At 36.0% G+C, this 24,840-nt stretch overlaps 1 protein-coding gene across 1 annotated transcript in view; it reads right to left on the reverse strand.

Moving 5' to 3' along the window:
• The window catches only part of LOC108971214 (band 7 protein AGAP004871), a gene marked incomplete at its 5' end in the record, with an annotated part of 29,543 nt that extends 5,202 nt beyond the window's left edge, over window positions 1–24,341 (reverse strand). The window contains 5 exon segments of the mRNA XM_018937113.1: window positions 384–439; window positions 7,004–7,207; window positions 20,040–20,122; window positions 23,610–23,682; window positions 24,232–24,341. Of these exon segments, the coding sequence (XP_018792658.1) occupies window positions 384–439; window positions 7,004–7,207; window positions 20,040–20,122; window positions 23,610–23,682; window positions 24,232–24,341 (526 nt within the window).
• Window positions 24,342–24,840: the final 499 nt, after the last annotated feature.

The raw sequence follows: 24,840 nt of genomic DNA on the forward strand, positions 1-24,840 counted from the left end.
GGTTGAAAATCACTAAAAGTGCGTTAACCGACTAACAAAAAGGCTTTTAGGCTTTTTATAAAAATTTAAAATGGGCGTGCGTCGCCCACTTATGGACCAAAAACCATATCTCAGGAAGTACTCGACCGATTTCAATGAAATTCGGTATATAATATTTTCTTAACCCTGATGACATGTACCAAATATGGGTGAAATCGATTCACAACCGCGCCTGAAATCTAGATTATCACTTTATCATGCGAGAGTATAAATTGTTCGGTGACACCCGAACTTAGYCCTTCCTTACTTGTTTTATTTTAACTTTATTTTCCCTGTAACTTTTACGCACTCACTCTCCTAACCACAAACAAGAACTTATCATCCAATAATCCACAGTTACTTACATTTCAACACGCTCGACTTTAATGCCCCAAGCATCGGTGGCTTCGTCTAGTTGGACCTGCGACGCCCAGCAAAAGTTTCCGTCCATAATTGCGTGGCAAATCGACAGTCGGGCGAAAGTGTTTGATAACAAAGCGATTATTTGTTTATTTGCCAGCGCCATTGTTGGTTGTTATTGAGCGGATTGATATCCCCCGCGCATCGTTAGGCCATCGACATGCAAACGAGACAAATACAAATAGAAATGGCACAATATTAGTTTCAGATTTCCTTTTKACAACTCCTTTTGCTCAGATATAGTCATAAAACTGTACAAATTCAACATTTTTATGAGCCTGAAAGATGAGCGCAGATTTTACATTGCTACCCACATTCAACACTAGCTTACCGAAAAAAATCCAATAGAAGGGCTCTTGTTGTTGCGCGTGTGTTTGCCGCAGATGTCATTTTCAAGGATAACATTTGGTTTAGATTTTCTTTATTGTTGTAGCAGAGAGCAAGGCAGCTGGTTTGGGTATTTTTTATTGCTGGTGTATTATTGTTGTTTTCGTTGTTTTTTTTTTTCCAAAACTAGACTCGATTGTTATGCCCAGTTTACTTTTGCCATTTTTATGGGCAAAACATGTCATGAAAATAAGGACACTCGCCATTTGTTGCCATTGTACAAGTATGTGGCAACTGTGGCATGCAACCTCTTATTTAGTTTTTATTTTAACAGTGTTTTTTTTTTTTGATACTTAAAAAAGAACTCGGGGGTTTGAAAAAATTCCATGAAAAAATCTCAAGTATTTGAATCTTCTGGAATGCAATGCCATTAAAACGGAAATTTCGTACTTTTCAGGTAAGCAACCAGTTACATGTAGGTTCTGTTTTTTTCAAAAAAATAAAAGCAAAAAAAATCGGATTTATATTAAATGTTTTGAAAAATTCCCAAGTATTCAGAATTTTAAATAATGTAATGTCAAAAGAAAGCTTCACTGAAGTTGTTGTTTAAAAAAGAAATTATTACAGTAGCTCTTGTTTAAGTAGCAGAGCAATATATAAATTGATTAATTCAGAACAGAAACGAGTTCGATGAACCTAATTTCTGAATAATTCTTCCACTAAATCAAGTCGTAAGGCATGAATAGATATTGACTTCAAAAGCTTGAAGAGTGTTTGGTTTATTGCTAAAGACCAAAGACTTCAAATAAGCCCACAAGAAGTAGTCTAATGGTGTTAAATCACATCTTCTTGCAGGCCTTTCAATGCCACAATTTGTTGAAATAATCCAATCTCCAAACTGTTCTCGCAATAATTCGGTTGTTGCACGTGCTGTGTGGCACAAAGCAACGTCTTCGTTTTCAAGTTGTTCCAAGACAAAATCAGCAAACTCACGACGTTAACGGTAGTCCAATGGCTGCAGTTCTTGAGTGAGAACAGTTTTATATGGATGAAAGCCTAAATCCTTTCCTAAAAACCGACAGGTTGCGCTTTGGACAGTTCCAGTTCTTGAGAACGTCTTGAAAGCGACAAATTACAGTCTACAGCAACACTTGCTATTTTTATTTCTTCGAGCCGTTCTTTATCTTTTTGGCACTTAAACAATAAGTAAAGAAAATGTGCGCTCGAAATTGCCAACACAAGTGGACGATTATTACGACCATAAAATGGCAAAGGCGCACGAAAAATTGCGATTTTAGAACGACAATTTTGGTAATAAAATTTAATAATTTGTAAACGTTGTTCTTACTTAAATACTTCCATGATGAAACTGAAAACATTATTGATTACAATGAAAATATTAGAGATAATGAAGAAATAAAATGGACGAAACGGCACTTAGAAATCATATCATACCTAACGCCTTATATAAATATATATATATAAAGGCCATTATTTTCCCATTAAAAGTTAACAAATAAACCTATTATATTCTTTTGAAGATTTGGCATTAAATTATCAAAATTTCGTTCAAAAGGCTTTTTGTTTAAATTGCTTCTTGACTGCTTTAATGGAAACAGAAACCTTTAAATAAACAGTAAAAATGGAATGTCCATTTAAAGTGAAACAACTCTTATTTTCCGTTATTCAAATCAACGCTTTAWCAGTTTGTACGATGTTTAAGAATCAATTTAATCAAATGACCTCAATGCATTTTTTAAGCTTTAAATATATCACATGCATACATATATGGTATATACTATATATTTGTGCATTGCATGCTCATATGTAATGGAAACCCCTTGGGTTCAGACAAACACCCGCCAGTAAAAATACAGACAATCAACTCTGCTGCTGGTAGTTGTGATAATTGTCGATATTAAAGAACACAACTGGTCTGAAAATTTGAAAATACGATTTTTTCATATTTCAATAGCTYATATCTTTAAAAATAACATGCGTTTTTCTCGAAAGAACATTTTTCACATTTGCTGAAGTGATAAATCGAAGAYGAATGATCGGAAGACGAATGAAATTTGCCTCTTCGGTATATAATGGCGATCTATTTCGAGGTTCCCTACTTATTTAAACACCGAAACTTCAAATTTAATGGGAATATTTATTATCATATCATCTTTTTCAGTCTTTAGAATTTATATTTTGAAGACTATCTCTGTCAAATGTTGGCCACGACTGGCAACTGGTGACTGACATGCATGATGTTTTGCTCTAAGGCCTGAATCGAAGCGATTTTTGGCGTAAAATTCAAATTTTATAAATGCCACAATTTTGTCAGTTTTTGATTTTTACTATTTTTTTATTTTTTTTGTCATTTTTCCCTGCCTTAACATCATTTTGCATATTGACTGCATTCGAAAACCGGCTCGCCTCACCGGTGGAAGGTTCAGATTACAGTTCTCCACTACATATGTACGTTCTGTTGTTGTTCGCAAAGTCACTTATTTCCGTTAAACTTATCCGCCGACTGGTAGTACACCAAAATAAATCAGTTCGAATCTAACTTACGCACCTCGAATTCTTATGCAGCCAGCAAGCAAGCGCATGCATTTATTTATATTTAAACTAACTGTAACTGTATTCCCATAGAAGGGTCTCGCATTGCAAATGCAAATGTCGTCCGTAACAAAGTGTTTATTTATTTTATGTTCGCTCTCGTCCATTCTCCAAATATATTGCCCTTGCAAAAGCGCAAGCAGCGATGAATGATGCCATGTGTATGTATGTGTGAGTGTTGTGCTTTGCAATATTTTGCAAACTTTTCGATTTGTGTGCGTCGCTTGCACAGTTTGCTCTGCTCTCTGTTTGCCAGCATTTGTTAATGTTAATGTGATTTGCGTTTGCGATTGCGATTGCGACTTTCTTTCTGCCTTCGCATGCAAAGCACTGAACTCGGCWTCCGTGATTTTGGTCGTGCATAAAAATWGCAATATCTYTTCACCAGCACCAGCACGCWTGTGCCAGTGTGTRTGTGTGTATGTGTGCTGATCTATTTGCATGCATTGCTTGTGCATGCTTCATTGCTTCAAATGGCTTGACGATTGAGCACTGAAGGGTGTGTCGATAGCTGACCCGGCGGACGGACTTGCTTACAACCGCATGCATGTGTGAGTGTATGTGTGTAGTAGATGCGGGGAGGTGGCGCTTGTTTATGCGCACTCATCAATGGCAAGTGAGATGTCATCTCTCTGCTTATTTGCATGAGCGCATCAAGTAAATATAAACAACGATAACGACCTGAGGAAAAAATGTTGCAGCAACACACACACTTCCGAACGGCATGCGAATGMAACACTGCTTACGTTCTTGTTCTTCGTAATTTTCTTATTGCTGTGAATGTATGTGTCAAATCAACTTGCGTTGGTTGGTTACTTGCATCACTTGCTCTGGCAGCGCTGACAGGTGACAACAGTCATCGGCTGTCAATGCCGTTAGGTCGGGTGTCGTTCAGCGTGATGCAAGTTAAATTAAATGTCAAATGCTGAACTTTTGTCGATATGTTTCTGACATTTGTTAAGTAGTTAGGTGAGATTTTTCTCACCTTTCGACCGAAAAGACCCCGTCCAGTACGCAATGAAGAAAATGTAGCAGCTGTAGTTGAGAGCGAGGGCATGGAGAGTCGATTCCGAGCCATTCGCAGAAACTCGGACTGGYGTATGGAATGACTTAGCGCGTTTTACGTTCAGGTCTTCAATTGAAAACGTTTTACAACTTGAACTAGCTGAAGCCGCTCGACCATCCCAAGTAACATCGCTTCGCTCTGTATGCTCTTGAAAAGTTCCAAGAAGATCTCAAGTTTTCGTTCTGTTCAATCGGTATTTCATCCAAAAAACAAAACAAAAAAAAAAAAAAAACAATGGTTTATTGTGGTTTATGGGTTGGTAGAATCATCGGTCCATATTTCTTGGAAAATGTTGCCAGTGAAAACGTAACCCTCAATGGCGACCATTATAGCGCCATGAAAATCGATTATTTGTTGCCTAAAATTGAAGTTCGTGATCTCGGCGACATTTGGTTTCAACCAGACCGCGCCACTTCTCACACATCGCATCAATCAATAGCTTGATTGAGAGAACACTTCGTTGAGCAGATAATTTTGCGTTTTGGGTCGGTCGATTGGCCACCAAGTTCGTGTGACCGTTAGACTTATTCCTGTGGGGATATGTAAAGTCTAAACTCCATGCAGACAATCCCKCTTCGATTCAGTCCTTGAACCAAAACATCACGCGTGTCATTCGGCAGTTACCAGTCGAAATGCTCGAACGAGTCATCGAAAATTTTACTGGATGAACCATCTGAGACGTAGCCGCGGCTAAATTTGAAACAGATAATATTCAAAAAATAAATGCCAAAYAATGTTCTTTCGAATGATATACCCGTTCTTCATTACATTTGAAGTCCCTGTGTTTTTTCTTTAAAAAAGTAAAAAAGTAAGGAATCTCAAAATGCATCACGATTTAGTAGATACATATAGTATACCTCATCAATCTCACAACAAACCCCACTTTAAAGTTAGTCCCAAAATGCATTTAACATTATCTTATAGTGAAAATGGTGAGCTTCTGTGCTTTCAGAAATCGAGAAGTTTTTACGCACATGTCAAACAAATAAATTATTCACAAAAGGCCTTTCTCTTTGTCTAATAAATATTTGAAATTTTCATGTTCTGTTTCTGTAACCTCAAAAGAGTACATAAAGTTGTGACTTCTCCCTAAATTTGCTGGGCTCATATTTTATTACACCGCACTAACACTTTCACAAATCTATATTCAATTTTATTTTTTTCATGTGTGTACTTGTTGTGCTGCCTTTACTCTGTGCACACGAGTACAGTGGCAGCGGAAAAATTGTGTCAAGTGTGCGAAACGACGACATGACTAAAAGGCATTACACTTTGCACCTGAGGAAATCTTCAGACTTTATATTCGTAGAACTTGCAGTAACGACAAGCGAATAAATACTTCTATTTATGAATATGTGTACAAACACATGCGCATACTCGACCCTTAGCCGTACCAAATCTGTCCCCAAGAAATTCATTTGTACAGTGAATTGTTTTGAAGTCACACACCCTGCGGGGAGAAACTGAGGTGGCGATAAAATATTCCGTTTCAACATAAAGTGACATGAAGTCTTTAAAGTCTTTGGTTTCAAGAAATGCGAGGGAATCCAGTAACTCAGAGCATTTTGCTTAATATTGCCACTTCGATGCCGAGTTTTTTGGAAAATGTAAAGTGTTTCAAAAATAGGTGACCTTGCATTAAAATTGGGTGCATTAGCAGAATCAACTTGTATATGTAACTCTYAGTTTAAGAGATCAGCTTATATTTCAGAGCTTAAAGAACGTATACTTTGCCTTTTTAGGAAGGAAGGAACATCTGTTCTACTAACGTTTTTGGTAAATGCAACTGACGCTTACAGCATGGCTTGACAGTGTTCTTTAGAGCACTGGAAAGAACCAGCGTTTCAATTATGTTAAAGACTGTGACCTCCTGTACTGCTAAAGGTATTTTACAGACCTGTAAACACCACGACTTTCAAAATCATACAAGAAATTATGTTTCTATCCGTATTCGTGGAATGAGGTTTTAAGCATAAATAAAGTTCAAGCCACCAAAAAATATACCAGCTTATGGTCGTGGCAATCTCTAGAGGGCAGCCCCATAAAAACACATGTAAATTTGAGCCTCCTGTAGCACTACTTCTTCAGCTGCCTTGCTTGCGCTGCCATTTGCGCGCCCTCACCCGAAACCCTCGTCTGACATTCGCACTACACACAATCAAAGTAAAAACAACAGAACTATAAACTAAGCGACTGCAGTTTGCAACCTCCGATGATTTGCATTGGCGTGCCACACATCACGTTTACGCTCCATTAGCCTCTGCCGCTGTTGCGCTTCCCTCGCCGACTGGTTGACTTCATAAAGGTGGAGGCACATGTGCGGCATGCACCAGCGCCAAGCTGCCAACACATGCAGCAGCAATGTAACGAATGGCAGAAGTGGGTGTGTGTGTGTTTGATCGGGTGAGAGTTGAGCGCCAGTGATGCTGACACTAAACCACTGAAACTGAAACTTTGATGTTGGTGATGACGATGATGTTGGTGCTGGTGATTTGCGAACGCTGCAAAGCAAAAACCGAAAACCAAAAACAAAAGGGTTGAACATTAGGTGTGACTCACCTGCATTGTGCCGGAAATTGTCATTCGCTCGCTGAGTATCTCATGCAAATGCCGAGTTCCCATTGTGTTTCGTAGAGTAGTCTGCGCCAAAAGTCTGGTCGAATGGTGAGCGTTCTCCACGTTCGCTATAGAAACTGTCGCATTGGAAACGCGATAGTAAACCACTGCATCCACCGACACGGTGACACTGTCCTTTGTCAGTACCTACAAAGTGCAGTGGTGGGTTTTGTTTGGTTGTTTGTTTCTAGCTTTGTTTGTGCTTTGCTTTGCTTAGATTTGCTTAGCTTTGTTTTCTCTAAACTCTAATTTCTTATATTTCTTATTTGTGATTGCATAGGCTATGTCAATTTGTTTGTTTGTTAGCTTGTTTGTTTGTATGCTTGATTTTCGCAATCAAAGCGGAATTTGCTAAAATTAACTCGCTTTGTGTTGCCTCCGCTCTTCCACTACTCTAAGTTAAATGTGATTTTTGTGAATTTGCAACACGTTTCTCGTTTGGGAATTCAAAGTGAGCTTTTACGTTATGCAAGTACATACATACATACAAAGAAATAAGCAAGTGTTGTTGGTGGTGGCTTTCCCTGACACAAAGTCACAAAGTCAGCTACATACAGACATACATAGCGGCACTACTTGTGCATATAAAGATAACCTATGTACTAAGCATAACCTAACCTAAACTAGSTGAGTGTGTATGTATGTATTCCACATACATTTGTTGCATTTTAGTGAGTTGCTTGCGCATTTTCATTTTCACTTTAATTTGCGACTGCATTTCGCTTTACACCTTTACTAATGCACACACACAAGCGCACATTTAAGCATACTTGCACTTGCGCGCGTGTGTGTGTGTTGGTGGTTGTGATATTTGTGCCGCCTTAACGCTCGCTTGCATGTGTGGAAAAAAGCAATGCGAATTTGTTTGCATTTTCTTAATTTTCGCGAAGAATGACGTGAATTTGTGGTGCGAAATGCGAAAGCAATGACAGGACACAACACCGAATACATACATACATACATACATACATACATAACTGCATAAGTGAATACGTACAGTTAAATATACGCTATATCCTATGATACATACATATGCGACCGTGTATTTATTCATTTGCTGCGAATGCGTACAGTGTTGCCACACTGTAGCGTCACTTGCTATCGATGACAAGGACACCCGCTGCTTAATACATGTGCCTGCGTCATCCGAATGTCTCTGTGTGGGTGTACGTGTGTATGTGCCTCCATTTTGAATTGAATTTGAGGCATGGAGTTGGCAGTAGATTTATGCACATAATTAAGCCTTTGTGTGTATTCACTTAATAATTATGGTCTGTACAAATTGTGCTCCTGTGGTGCGTTTGTGATTTCGGGGCTTTTGCAATTGCCACAAATCTTCTAAAATGAGCTTTTGATAGTGAATGCATGTAATCGATTTTGTGGTGAAAAATAAATGTTTTCGGTGAAAGGGAAATGCACGCTAACTAAATTGGTGAAATGCTTTAAACGAGTCGGGGAAATACGAGTACATGTGATATTTGACGATATGTTTGCCTGACGGTGTTGGTAGGGTAAGTGATTAACATGGAGACTTCGGTCTGAGATTCCATCGAACGTAGTGTCAGTGAGTGAACCGCTCCAAGAGGAACTGATCAACAGCATTTTTTTATAGAACTAGGCAGCTGTTTTACAACTAGTTTTCGATATCAAGCGCTGTGATCAGTAGAGAATTAAAGGTTTTATTAAAAGTATATGGAGAATGTTTCTTTCAATGCATAAGGGTTTATCAATAATTTTTGCCTATTAGCGGCGTCGACTATTACTTTTTGAACTTTCGAAATCAAGGAACAACTGAAGCATGATTAACGCTTAGGTAAAGCCATGTACACTGAGCAAAAAAATAGTAAGACTTTGTTCATAATTTTAAAATCTTTATTTATTATCGAAAAACTATTTCGTCCCTCTTAAAGTGATCCGCCTTTTCCAATCCCCGAAACAGTTAATAAAGTCAATTTCCGGAATCGCCTCAATGCTTATAACGATTCACGTTTAATGTCTTCAATTTAGTCAAAACGGTTTTGTCAAAGTTGTCGTTTGAATTTTTAGAATAGCCAGAAGTCACACGGAGCTCAATCAAGCGAATGCGGTGGTAGCACTATGATATTGATTGAAAATTTGGCGAAAAGTCACCAAGATTCTATGCAGTATGCGACGAATAATTATTCTAGTGCAAATCAAGAGTTCTTGGCCCATAATTCCGGCCTCTTTTTTCGAATAGCTTCGCACAAACGACGCGTAACACTCAAATATTATTCCTTGCTGCCAGTTTGGTCGGTCGAAAAGAATTTGGAGTGAGAGTTATCACCATAACTTTGGTTTTTGACTATGGCTTGGTTTTTTCGGCTTCAACTCACCTATACCATGATATTCAGTCGACTGATCGTCTGTTTCGGGGCCTCTATTTCCGGGCTGTAAGCATAGATTCAAGACTCATCGATTCAAAACTCTAATGGGCTGTAGCGCGAAATTTAAATTACAAAGTCTTACTTCTGTTTGCCCACTGAGAATAAGACTTCCACTTAGAAAGGTATTCGACATACTTGAACTGGTATCATTTGCTTGGGGTTTCGAAATCAGAAAATGTCGCTTAAAGTTGATGAAAGACTAACTATATGTCATTACTATCGAAGCACTGATATCTTAACTTCCAGAGGACAAGAACATAAGAATAAGAATAACTTGGCTATTTTTGGAACTGAAGGTTCATAATATGCTATGATCCCATAAGCCACAAAAGAACATATAATATATGAGCCTATTATTAGTTATATATATATTATTAGTTTCCGTCTTACGGCTTTTTTACTTATAGGCTAGCCTACAAAGATTACTGTATTTGATTGCAACTAAGCGTAATAGTTTTTAGTTCACTTAAAATTGTATATATGTATATTAGCTGTCTTCGATTCGCCTTTTCTCCTCTCTTTGTCTTTGCGCTAAGCAGCAAAATCATCGAGTTGAATTCGTATAAGAGAGTATTCAAATAGCTCATTAAAGCGTTAACACCGATATCTTCAATCAAGTTTTTTTTTTGCACATTTTAGATCAGTTTCTCCATTGTGGAGGTTTATATGACCGATTCCTCTCAAACAGGGAAATATGTACAATTTTTTATTGGTTTTCAAAAGTTAAGGGAAATATGTACAATTTTTTATTGGTTTTCAAAAGTTAAAGCTAAATTATAGTCGTTTTAAAGGGTTACATGGGTTTATGGGTTTCCAAGTTTTTTTATTATTGTATTAAATTCTACAACACCTCTACAATATTGTTCTCAATTTCGATTTGAACCGAGGAATAGTTTCGGAGATCTTGTGCGGTCGAGGATAGCTAGGCTAAGTGCGCCGCCTCTAAACGCATTTTTCTGGAAACTGTGTTTTTGAAGTCGGGTGGCAAGATTTCTCGTCAACTACTCAACCAATCTTCATGAAATTTTTCACAGGTCTTTGAGATACAATTCTTAAGGACTTGGGGGAAGGATATTTTTTTTTCATAAAATATTTAATTCTTTATATTCAAAAAGGTTGTGGGTAAAAGGCAATTTTACCYGAGGAAACCCATGTAACGCCTTAAGAAGTCAGCGTGGAAATCAAATTACTAAAATGTGTTTTATTGCGAAAAGAAAAACTTCGCTATCAATGAAAGTTGCGTTTGTGTCAGAGAACATAAAAGCACAGGGTTGCACCACAAGCGCTAGTCATTCGTTTGAGCATCTGGCATAGTTTGATCGATTCGTTAGTTTCTAACGTTTGGCGTATCGAAGCCAGCTTTTTGGTCTAACGATTTTGTAAAATCTAAGTAATTTGTGTTATATATGGGGGAGTTTTTAGAATATCGTTGGGAGTAGCTATACTTGGCTAAGCTACTTGGAACAGCTCGCTTATATCCTGCATAAAGCTGCAGTTTGGTGTAGTTTGTAAGCAATATTTTACTTTTCAAATAGAGTGTAAATAAAYAAATGTAAATCAAAGCGAAAAAAGTTTACATACATATATATATAATTTAATATGTACAAAGAAGAGRCCAAGAGTGTAAAAGTATAAGACAAATGCATACGTTTCGTACAAAAAATACATATGTATGAATGTATATAAATAAGTTGATGCTGTGTGTTGTGTCAAAACAAGAGTGGAATAAAACGAAACTGAAATGAGTAAAAGAAATGATCGAAACAGAAACACAAATCGAAAGCAATATCATTCTCAACTAAAGAGACGGTTGGAGTGCAATTCGATCACACACTTGGGTACATATGTTCGCATACAACTGTACAGTACTGTGCCACACTGGAGTCCTACAAATTTGTACATAACATACATATACATACATTATACATATTTGTATGCCTAATACCTAACTAATGGGTTCATTATTACCATATTTAGCTATTTGATATTATGGCTAACTTTATTACAATTTGCACAGTCTTCCGGAGTCAAGTAGCATTACTCACATTTCAACGAAGATATGCATGTGTGTATTTATATAATCCAAACCATATGAGTATAATTGTAGGTATGATATATATGGCTTGTGGTTAGGTATATGGGTGTGTAGTGTAGATAAGCTGCAACGCCAAACGATCTCATAACGCTTTCTTTATATGTGGGTGTATACATATGTATATCGTCACCAAAAATGCAAAATARCGTAACATCACTTGTCATAGGTTTACAGACGAAGAAATTTAACGTTTTTTTCTCATCACCACTCATATTGAAACACAATTTCAATTTCGGTTATACAATGGTTATATATTGGTTATACATTGGTTAAATGTTGCTTATGCATTGGTTATATATTGGTTATATCTGATAGCATTTATGCTACATATATTATATGTAATATGATATAGTGAATCGCAAGCGATAAAAAATTTGGATTTTTTTGATGAAACGTTGTTTTGCATTTTAGGTGACGATAAGGTAGGCTATTGGGTTGGTACGCAGGAGCGTCCTCTTTACAAAGGTTCTTGGAGTAGAAGAGATATGAGTTAAGAGTATACATATACAGTTTACATATATATACAAGTATATAGCTGTCTCTTATACACATCTAGATGTGTATAAGAGACAGGTATATAACTGACTATATGTGTGTGTTGATTATTTATTATCATTTTTCATATACATAACTATTCTTGGCTGCCTGTTTGTTACTTTTGTTTATATAATTATATATTTAAAAGCTTATATGTTTATAAATATAGTTATATTATATGCTTATATAGTTACATAGTTATGTTGGTCTATTAATTATTCTAGCAAGTGTGGGCTTTTCTTCAGGCAATCTACGCTTTGCTCGCAGCAGTAAATATGTATAAAATGTATTACATAAATATGTCCGTATACATTGGCTACTAAATACATAGGTATTTATATATTTATAGTATATGGTACTACACTAGTAAAATCACTGGCTAGCTGTCGCCTAACGAGCATGTGTATATTGTCTATGTATGTAGGTATTACTGATCGGCGGTCATAATGCTTGAGTTTTTTTTTAGTTTTTTTATTTGCACTATACATATACATATATATTTCGAATATATGGTATTTTATGTATTTGTGAGTAAATTAATTGATTTGATTTTGATTTGGTTTCGGAGAACATGCGAACCCTTTCCCATTTAACAGCCTAAACCACGCAAACACATATTGATGAACTCGACATAGGTTTGCTTCTATACTGGTGGCGGTCTGTTATCCCTCGCTTGTGCTCAAACGAATCAGAGGAAGCGTTAAAAATCGATTAATAAATTTGTAATAAGTTGGCAATAAAATTTTTAATTTTTAATTTTTAATTTTTTCTCTTTCCTTTCTCATTTGTGTTCACACTGCGGCATTCAAATGACCTTCAAATTACATTTCAAAGTAATCCTCACAATGTAGTGATTATTCATGTGATTTGAGCGTGTGTGTTGGTAATGAATTAAATTTTGTTCTTTTAGCAATAAAACGATAGCCAATCAATTCTTAAATTTTCCAAATATTTTCTGTTCCAAAATTTTTGGAATTTAGTTTATATGAGAGTTGTTGTGAATGGTTTCCTCAGTGTGGAACTAAAGTTTGGTATTTAATTATATTTTTTTGCAACTTAATCATGTTTATGCATTGTTTGAGATTTTGTAAATTCTGCGTTCTTGTTAGAAATAAATTATTAATGATTGACTAACGGTAACGGTATGTAAAAGTTGAGTAAAGACAGATAGCTTTTTGTTTTTGTTTTTTAATTAGAATAGACATTTATATTTATGGAAATAGCATGCTCTCAAAAATTGAACTTTTAATCAGGGGGAGGGGGAAGTTAAATCAGTGCAGTGGATTACATAGATATATGTATGTACGAGTATTTCGATAAACATTATTAATTACTCCGCTAAAAAGATTTATCTGTTTCAAACTCATAAAAATAGAAAATAATCAAACAGTTAATGCATACAATGAAGTATCCATTTCGTTAGTAATTATATGTTATCGCATGTTCAAGTAATTACTTGCACTTATCGTCTATTAAACATATGCGGGTTGTATAAGATGAGGCGTGGCATTGTAATAACTCGTGTCTGCTAGTCTAAAATGCTGTGGTATTTTGGTATTTTAATGTTTAATTGTTGAGTTTTTCTTAGCTTTTGTTGTCGAATTCTATATTATAAACCTACAAACATATATTTTAATAAAATTGTTTCGCTTATTACGAAAATTCAGCAATTTGAGCTTGGCAGAGAAAATGACTTATGTCATAAAATGCTAATAATCATAAAAAAATATTCTGCAGTTGTTGATCAGCATTTATATAAAAATTTACCTTTGGCAACTTTTAATAACTCGGTAATTATTTTTTTTTTATAGTAATGGGCTTAAATGTTTTATTTAGTTTAATTAGTTATAAAGTAAACTATGGCAAGGAAAAAACACCAAAAAAATCGAAGATTAATTGAATTAAAAATAAAAATAAAATATTTATGCCAATTTTAATTTCATTCTCAACATGGAAGCAAGAATTTATTTWACGTTTTAAAGTTTCCAATTTTTCTGTATATTCAGCGTAATTTTAAAACCAATTAATGGTCTTASTCACTAAACTTTTTTTGTACTATTAAATTTAATTATATTACCGTTTTCATTAAAATAATAATAATAAAACTAATTAGTTTATTTTTTGGTCGAAAACATAATTCGGTTTTGATTTTTACATTTAATTTCAAGTTGATGAACATTTACATATGCAGAATAAAATATGCAACACGACAGCAAAGCAGTAGACTCAGTTGCTGTCCCTTTCAAGAATAAAATGATGTCGTCAGAGAAGTTAACAGCAAGCTTATATTCTATTATTATTCTCGCTTACCCGCTGACCCGCTAAGTTAATAAGTTTCTATATGCTTTTTTAAAGTCTTAAAATCCATAATCGGAATTAAAAAAAAAAAAAGAAATCGTCGAGTTTGGTGAATAACCAGTAATATAATCAGTAAAATAACCATTAAATACCTAAATGCCGGGTGAATAACCGACAAAGTATCCAATAAAATACCTAAAACTTGCAACGCGAAACGTAGCTAACCCATTTTAGTAGGCATACTTGTGCATAACTATTAAAATTAAATTACAAATACTAACTTGCATATACTGTGTTCATATAATAATCTTTGATATTTTGCTACAAATATTTAAATATCTTCAAAGTGCTTTTATTAGCTAAAAGCTCGACARAGACGCGTTTAAATAGTGTACCGTTATTCCACGCTCCAAACRAGCTTTAACATTTCAAATACTTTAAACAAATTAGGGTTTATAGTAATTTAATAAATAATAATATTGAGAATATAAGTTGACATGGATTACGTATTGATTGGATTTGAAACCAAAATCTGAAATCGTTTGTAGTTTTAGACTTAAACATTGTATTAAAAAATGTTATACTATGCATATATGTACATATATATATATAATCCTTAGATGCTGGCATGCTGCACAGCATAATATAGAATTCGACTTCAATTTCATAGCCAATTTTGTTCACAAGAGCTTGTCTTCATTTCTATGCTCATTTTCGTTTTCGTTTTGATATTTTCATGTTTCAGCTAAGTGTGACTAACACTAAGTGAGTCTGAGAATTACTATGCAAATTGTAATATGTATTATTATTATTGTTGTTATTATTTTTTCATTTTCAATCATTTTTTACTATATGTCGTACGTAAATGGAACAACAACAAATGAGTGTATTTGATAAATTTGGTTTGGTTTCTGCTAAATTCATTCTGGCGGGGATAAAAACTGTGTCGCAGCATTAAAAMAACGTGTACGATACCAGCTAAAGGACAGCAGAGATTCAAAGGGAAATTATAAGGGGCAAAAAGAGTTTTAACGCAATAAAAAATGGTAGAAATCGAAAACAAAAGCAGCAACTTCAGCAAAAACTTATACTTAATGTTGTTTTTCACACACTCGCTTATCGCAAAGTGCCAGCCAMAGCCAGAACGAGTACASTGACCGGCAAAAGCAAGTGCACAAATCCTAACTTAAATTCTCTTTTCATTAAATTTTCACAAAAAATTATAAAAAATTAAATTATGTCGGTGTGAGCGTAGACATTTGTACAGTGACTATTGTGGGATTATTTTTGACGATTGAGCTTGATTTCGATCGTTCAGTTACTATATATAGTGGTCCGATATCGGCAGTTCCGACAAAAGAGCGGAGGAAAAGAACTGGTTCGGGTACATACAGCTAGACGGTCATGGGTAAATCGACTCAGCTCGCCAAGCTGATTATTTACATATTTATTTTATGCGACATCCGACCTTTCCTTTTGGGTGTTACAAACATTGTGGCAAACTTAATATATCTTGTTCAGGGTATAAAAATCGAATATGTTAGTGAATTTAGGTAAGCATTGTTTATTTAAGCGAAGCAAATTCAAAATTTTTAGTAATGCTTGTAATTTCATAAATAAAAATCGCACTTTTGCACTTCCGATAATTTTGCTTCTAAACAAAATATTTTTTATTTTGATTCATTTTTCTAACATAATTATTTCTACATTTTTTCAATTCAAAGGAATATATTCCTTATAATGAGAACTGAGTGTGCACCTACTTCTGACACTCGGTGTAGCCACTGTTTCTATCGCTTACTTCGTGGCATTTATTGCACGCTTTAATTTTTACTGCACCCTTCATAACAGTGGGTGTGAAAAATATGGCGCTGTGCYGATACCGATTTGCACGCCGCATCAGCTTGAGCGCCCTGCCAYAACYACTATSACCAATACTAGTCGAGCTTTTGACWGGAGTTGGTTTTTTCGTAAATCGCTTAGTTTCGAAGAAGTGTCTATATGCCAGGCAGATAAGTGTTGTTGTGCATAGATTTTGCTTTTTACTGTTGGCGATTATTTTCTCTTAAAGTTTTCGTGCCTGTTTTTGTCTCAGCGAAAGTTGGCTTCGACGTCACTTGACTGCCAGTTGCCAGCAGATGCACTCGCACAGATTTACGCGACCAACCAGCTAAGTGTGTGGAAAAGTTGAAAACAGCCGCAACAACAAAAAGCGCAGCGCTCAAGAAGCAAATTTCTTCTTGTAATCAACGTTGCTGCGCTTGCTGTACCGCCTTGACTTGTTTGCTTTGGCTGCGGCTGACTGCGGCTGATGGCAGCGCGGTATTGTGTGTGGCTGTGGCAGCATTTGTCAATACAAAAATGCTGAGCTTTTTGCGCTCACTGTGTGGCCATGTATGGCGGTTTTGTTTTTATTTTGGTTTTCTTTCGGCTTTTATTAATCTTCGCTTCGTTTTTCTTTGCTTCGGAATTTCGTTACAGATTTCATTTGTGCATCAGTTTTGTTTTCGGCATGCAGCTGGTGTATTTATGCACAAACACTGACACACACACATGCACTCACACGTATGCACATGTGTGTGAGCTCAATTGCGGCGTGCTTGGTGTGCACTTCAGGCAAAAATGCAACATAAAGTTTTAACATTTGCTTGCGTTTTTTTCCGTTTCGTCTGCTTGTGATGTGGTCAACAACAAAAACTTAAACAAAAACAGATAAGGCATATTCAAAAACAATGTTYGTTTACGACGCGTTTTCCAAACCATTTTTATCTTTTGCTGGGGAAGTGGGAAAACTTCAACAATATAAGTGTATGCGAGCATGTATTGTACATATGGAACCAAGTGATGGTGGTGGGGGGGAACGAGCGACTCAAAGCATACTTCTATGTGTCGTATGTATGTATGTAATTAAGCAATAACGGTTAAAAACGCAGTTGCAGCAACACATTTACTGGATTTGAGGAAGCAATTTTTCGAATTATTAAAAACAGTGGAAGAGGAAGAAGTAGAGATAACAATATGCAGTATGCGGTGGTATATAGATATATGTATATATTTATGGTTAGTACAGAAAATCGCAATATTTATACGATGGTGAAAATTGAAAATGCATATAACGTGTTAATTATGAAAAAAGTTGATTAATGAAATAAAATTAAAAGTCATTTACAATATATAGATTATTAATGTAGAAGTTTGCCACGCGGTTGGGTGAAAAGAGCTGTTTTATACTTTAATGGATGGTAAATATACTAAATATACATATTAGGATGGGTCAACCAAAATGGAATATTTGCCATTCGCTTCGTACTCTGAAAACTAGGTTCTAGACAGTTCTAAGAAAATTTCTTCAACTATTAGTTCTTACATTACATATTAAGGTGGTCAAAAAATAAAAAAATTATACTTCGTGTTCGCGTGGTACTTTGAAAGCTAGGTTTTAGACACCTCAAAGGAAATTTTCTCCAAGTATYAGCTCTTAATTATAACAGGAAGGTCCTTACATTTTTCTAATTCTTTCTTATTATCAGATAGATATTAGATATTATTATCAAGTCGATCTCATTTCCAAAACAATTCTCGTTTCACAGACTTTGTAGAAAATTGAATGCTTTGTTACCATTTATCGTAAACCTTACTGTAATTTTGCACAGTTTTTCAAATATGATTTCTCCCTCTCGCAGTAGTTAATACTAGTATCCTGGAAAAAGCTATGCCACMGTAGAGCGCAAGTTCAAACGTAACAACTTCTAAGAAGGTCAGTTTACATCAAATTTYGTGAGAGAAAACAGGTTTTTTGTACAAGATGAAACTAAAAATCCCAAAAATTTGATTTTATCTCATAAATTTTAAGGTTGTGTGAAAAAAGCCTCATACCAAAGTTATGGATGACTTCACTTCCTACAACATTGCCATATAATATGTTTCTATAAGGCTAATAGTTTAGTTTCTACGCCAGTAAAGAAGAAAAATTCAATAATCCTTTTTTTTCCCCGATCTCAGATCGCCAAAAAATTATTTTTCCCTTAATGCTTTTTGTTTTCTTTTTTTTCGTTTCCGATGGGTTTGAACAACTGTGAATTTTTTTCTTTATTTTATAATTTTTTAAAAATTATTTTCCAAGGTGTCTGCTCTAGTCTATTTAGTCAAAGGTGTTTTCATGGCCTTTAGTTGCAATATAATTATGATCATTAAAGTAATTATTTTATGTTCTCTGCCTCTAAGATAACGTGGACTTTATTATTGTTTTAGCACTTTGTCAATAATTAGGAACTTCGCTGGTACTGAACTGAACTGAAATGATGCCACAATTCCAGCGGAGCAGTGTTTATTCATAAACTGGCATTAAATTTAACAAACTATCGCGATTAAATTGCAAAATAACAAAAACAATACACATAATAATTAATGGGATATAAACACGTAAAAATTATTGCTTTGAAATGCCACAAAATTAATTAAAATTTGTTGGAAAAATTAAATATTCAAATTAAATACATCATAATGATCAATTGAAGTTATTAAATATACATAATTTGTGTTCAGAATATGTTATATATTACAACGACAATAAATATTTAAATATAGTATACATGTATATATGAGACAATACAATACAAATAGACGCAAAAATGCGGGAGTGGTGGAAAGAACACAGAAACTAACACACTGACATGCACTGTTTTAATATGTGTTCGTGTGAGTGTGTGTATTTACAGTTCAATTAACCATTTAATATCATAAACACCAGCTAATCGACATGAATAAACGAAAATTCATAAAGTGTTTATAACGATTCAATTAGTGGAAGGAAATTGATAAACGAAAGAACGAAGAAATAAAACTCAAAAGTGGTGTTCACGTGCTTGTGGTTGCTTAGCATAATGAAGACGTAACAAATTAAAAAAAAGATTACAACAAAAACCATAAAAAATTTAGAAGTAAGCAAAAGTGCGGCTAATAAAAATAAATAAATGTGAAATTTTTTCTATAAATCTACAAAAAAATTTTAAAAAATTTATAATGAAAATAAAGAAAAACAACAGTTTTCTCAAAGAAAGCAACTATTGGCTTAATTTTGTATCAGTAAAGGAGATAAAAATAAATACAACAGAATACTATTTTTGATAGCATATTTTTTTACTAAATTAATATTTTTAATTTTTTTATTACTTATAATTTAAAATAAAAAGCGAACACCACAATGTAAGATGTTTTCGAAAAATTAACGGTAGAGTGTGTGGTTTGAGAAAAATGTGTTGGCTTGTAACCGGTGGCGTATGAGTAACATTCAACATGAGAAGATGCGTTGTTCTTTGATGGCGTGTACACTTAACAGTTGACGAGTAGGTGTGTATGTGTGCATGTGCACATGAGTCTTTCTACATGTTCTACTAATAAACTCTTTTGCTTACTTAACTTTGCCATAAAAATATTTAATTATTACTTTTTCTTATATTGCCAGTAAGAAATAATTAAATATCACTTTCAGGCGAATCAGTGAACTTTTGCATATTTCATTTTTACTTTCTTCCTAAGCGAAATGTTTCAACTGCTGCGAATTGCAGTTGAATAACACATTAAAAGCAGTGTTTTGAAAGCATTGGCTGTGAATGCAAAGTTTTGCGGCTTTTTTCGTACTTACCTCCTGTGGTGGCACGTCATAGGTGCGGGTACGCAAGTCCACACGGGCGTACGAGTCAATGCATGGTAAGATAAAGAATATGCCTGAAAGTGCGGAGAAAATTAACATTATTTTTAAAAGAAAGAATTCTTAGAAACTTCTTAAAAACTYATTTTATATTGTTTTTTTCGCCGTTAGGTCGGAATAAGTTTTGGTCTTAATATTAATAGTTGAAAAAGCCGTTTCGAATTTTGTCAATAAATCTCCAATAAATTTCGATGTGAAAAATGCACCTCGCTCTGGTCGACCTATCGTTGAAAAGGTCGATGAAATTATGAAAAATATTGACCAGGGCGGGCACATAAGCAGCCATGACATTGCTAATTCACATAACATCTATCATCAAATGGTTCTGAACAATTTAAAAAAGTCTAGCTACAAAAAGAACTCGATATTTGTGTACCACATGAATTATCTGTGAAAAATTTAATCTGCCAAATTGAAATCTACGGTTCTTTGCTGAAACGCAATGAAATCGAACCATTTCTGAAGCGAATGGAAAAAAAGACGAAAAGTGGATCAAACACGACAATAATATGCGATAAAGATCATGGTCCAAGTGTGGTTAGGCACAACAAACCTGACAAAACCAGGATTGACATTTCGAAAGATTATGCTGCGTGTTTGGTGGGATTGGAAAGGAATCATCCACTATGAGCTGCTCCAGCCTAGTCGATTGATTGATTGTACTTTTTACTGCCAACAACTGATGACATTGAAGCAAGCAATCGAAAAAAATGGCCAAAACTGATCAACAGAAAGGGCTTCGTCTTCCATCAGCACAACGCCAGACCACACACATCTTTGATGACTCGACAAAAACTGGGAGAGCTTGGCTGGGTAGTTTTGATGCGTCCACCATATAGCCCTCACCTTGTACCACCGGACCACAATTTGTTTAGGTCAATGCAGAACTTCCTTAATGGAGTAAAGTTGTCTTTAAGAGAAGCCTGTGAAAATTTCTTTGTCGCAGTTTTTCGTCGAGAAACCAGAAAAGTTTTACAATGATGGATAATGTCCCTAGCGTTAAAATGGCAAAATATTGTCGACCAAAAGGGCACATATTTGGTTCGTTATAAAAATAAAAATAAAATGAAGACCGTGTTTAACTCTAAAAAACGCAACCGAAATAAATCTCCCAAAAATGATTTTTACTTCCATTTTTGTTATTTTATCTTTTGCTGCTAACGGGTTTCATTCCACAATAATTCCTTTTTTATTTTCAAAAAGAGCAAACAATTTCAAGCTCGGAAAAGCAAAATCATGGCTTACAAGGAACAACGGGCGCCCACCTTTGCCCTCAAACTACGTAATTTCACACCTTAAAATAACAGTTCACTATAATTTATGCAATTAAAATTAATTAGACAAAGAAAAAGTACGAACAACAGCAACAACAACGGTAAGAACGTGAGGCGTTTGCTTGCGACCTTTCTTTAGAAAATTACCATTTGACACATTTGACACTAAAATGTGCGCAATTTATGCTTTTGTGGCCAATTGAGCAGAACTACTTTGCGGCAGCACCCCGCCCAGCAAGTTACGCAGCCCCGGTAACGGCAGCTGCGGCACCAGCGCCAACATCCGGGGCAACAAAGTGCAACAAGGACGCGAAAAAGAATCACAGCGGTGCGAACATTGCTCATGCAGCGCGACTAACGGCTTCGGCACAAACGCTAACACCTGCAACAGCAGAACCAGCTGCAGCAACAACAACCACTTTTGCCACACAACAAAGGCGGTGAGTATAAATGCAATGCGTGCATGACAAGGCAACGGCAAATACAAACACCCACACACACACACACATCGCTATGAAAGTGTCGTTTGAATGCAACCCTGCAACCCAGTTTGTGTGTACAGCCATGTGGTGTTGTGACATCTTGCCTGCCGTTATGTAGATGTATGGTGTGCGTGTTTGTGTAGTGGTATGTRTGCTTGGCTTCTCGCAAGCTACTAAGCGGGCGCGCAAAGTGCCGTTGCAGGCGAACGGCAAACAAAAGTTTCCACCACAAACGTATGTTGGCTGTGCTGCTTCGCGCCGCCTCGTAAACGATGAAGAATTGGATCAAGTGCTGCAATTAACACAAATTGCCATTGCGCTCCTGCAGCCGCAACAGTGGCAGCTGTTGTCGATGACAATATGCGAGTACGTGACACACACACACACGCACAGCTACATATACACACGCTTGCAGCGCCTTGCGAATTTCGTAAATGTGTAGCAAGCGTACCCTGTAGGAAATTGCTTCAGCATAGTGAACTGCTTTCTTGGCGAGAGCGGAGAAATCGACACTGTCGCTCCTTGATGGCTCTTCTACAGCTTACTCTAGCACGGAGAGGTCTCAGTGAGTTCTTATTGTTTGAGAAGATCTCATAATTTTGAGGCAATCTTGCTCGCAGCATCTTTAAGAGCCTTAAACTGCATCTGTGGTGCTCACGGAGCTTACTTTGACTCACTGTGAGCCATGGCGTTCTCGATTTTTGTTTTTAAACATATTAGAAGCTATTTTGCTTCTCACCGATGCAAGCGTTAGTCTTGAATGTTGTTGCTGTTCTTTTCATCCAAGTAATAATTTACTCAGCCAAAATCCTTTGATGACTGTGCCCAAATTGGCAATAAATAGAGAGAAGAATGATTATACATAGTATTGTATTCAGCAAAGAACATTTGYCATTGTGGCGTCGTCAAACTGCCCAACAGTCCCATTTCGTTATAGCCTGGTTTAATATTCCAGCTTATATATTGGGTAGTCGAAAAAATACCATTTTCCTCGACCACTTTTTGCCATTTCTCCGCTAGAGGCATTATTCCTTCAGTATAAATTTTACTTTATTAAGAGAGTTCTGCATTGACCGAAACAAATGGCAGTCCGATGGTGCAAGGTCAGGGCGGATGCATCAAAACTTCCCTGCCAAGCTCTCTCAGTTTTTGCCGTGTGTGGTTTACGTTGTCCTCATAATTAGAAGACGAAGCTCTTTCTGTTGGTCAGTTCTGGCGATTTTTTCGATTGTTTGCTTCAATCTCATCAGTTGTTGACAGTAAAAAGTGCAATCAATCAATCGATTAGGCTGGAACAGCTTATAGTGGATGATTTCATTCCAATCCCATCAAACAATCAGCAAAACCTTTCGAGGGGTCAACCCTGGCTTTGCGACCATTTGTTGCGTTTCACCACGCTTGGACCATGATTTTTTCGCATATTATTGTCGTATTTGATCCACTTTTCGTCTTCTGTTACCATTCCCTTCAGAAATGGTTCGATCTCATTTGGTTTCAGCAAAGAAGATGTTAATTTAAACATTTTTGGAATGTAAACTGCATAAATTTCATTGGTGSGTTGCGTGGCATTATTCCAATTTTTATACAAAAATTTCAAAATGAAACGAATTTCGTAACAAGATCTATAGACAAAATACGAAAAGACTTTTTCGACTACCCATTATACGCAGTGTTCAAACGTATTCCAAGCATTTTCCGTTGCACCGTTATCTACCACCAAAAACAATAAAAATTCCGTGCATACTCACCGGGACCCTTGGCGCCGCCCTGCATAAGACGACCCAAACGAAATATAACAGCACGTTCATATTCCTGTACTACCTGTAATTTAAGGAGAGGAAAAAGTGAAAATGAAATAAGAACACACAGAGGCAAAAGCAGTGGATAATAAGAAAAATTATGCGCCTGAATGGCAAAGTTATTTGAGAAGGATCTGGTGCAWKTGTGTGTGYGTGTGAGTGTGTGCGCGCAGTTAGGCAAGTTGCAACGGCAGCCGAACAATAGCGCAGCAGACAGATAGAACTGCAAGGCAATAAAATAAATGATTGTTAGAGCTGCTGCCGGCTGCTGCCTGCTGCTTACTTGCACCTTGCAGGTGGCACGTTGCTGAATGCAGCCATTTCAAAAGGTGTAAAAATCATTTATTATTCCATTTATTTGCTGCTTTGCCACTTTGATTGCCTCAACTGCTGTGGCATGCAAGCTGCGTCGCTGCGGAACTTAATAACGCTTCTAATGCGCATTTCAGAGCAGCTGCAAGCACACATCAACACACACACACACACCGTTATGTGTGCTATAACGGTACTTGCATGCGTATGTATATATACATATATATATGAATGTTATATACTGAATGGTGGCACTTACCTTGAAGCACACGAACAAGCTGAACGGCAACGTGAGTATGACAAGTCCAACGGATAAAAATATCAGCAGCTTCCCACACGTCGATGCCTTATCGCTAATTTCTTCATCGGCTACAAAAGGAAATTCCAAGAAGAATTACTTAAACGCTTGCGTGTTTGGAGTAAAGCAATTAAATTGATAGAATGCCTGCGCACACATAGCTTCTAGTTTTTATAGTAGCGATCACAAGCAATAACAATATAAGTTGACTTAGTGGACTGCGCTCCGATGGCGGAAAATACTATGGTGGACTTATAAAGAAAAGATGCACTTGGGWAAGTTTTAAAATATTTTAACTAAGTTTTTACCAAAAGAAATAGAAAAGAGTTTCCTCAAAAGTCTGTTAAGTCAACTTAGCTGTTATTGCTTGTGTTCGCAGTTTCAAATTATTAAGCTTATTCTAGAGTAATGTAGTGAAATGTATGCGTAAAAAGCCTTAAGATAAGCGTAATTGCGTCATAAAACAATATTTTGAGACCTATATGTTAGTAACGGGGTTTTCAATAAGAGCACTACAAAAGCAAAAACCGTTTGGGATATCAATGAAATTGTTTATTCCTGTGAAATCAC

The sequence above is a fragment of the Bactrocera latifrons genome, unplaced genomic scaffold, assembly GCF_001853355.1.
Source record: "Bactrocera latifrons isolate USDA-ARS-PBARC rearing strain unplaced genomic scaffold, ASM185335v1 scaffold_1081, whole genome shotgun sequence".
NCBI classification, from domain to species: domain Eukaryota; kingdom Metazoa; phylum Arthropoda; class Insecta; order Diptera; family Tephritidae; genus Bactrocera; species Bactrocera latifrons.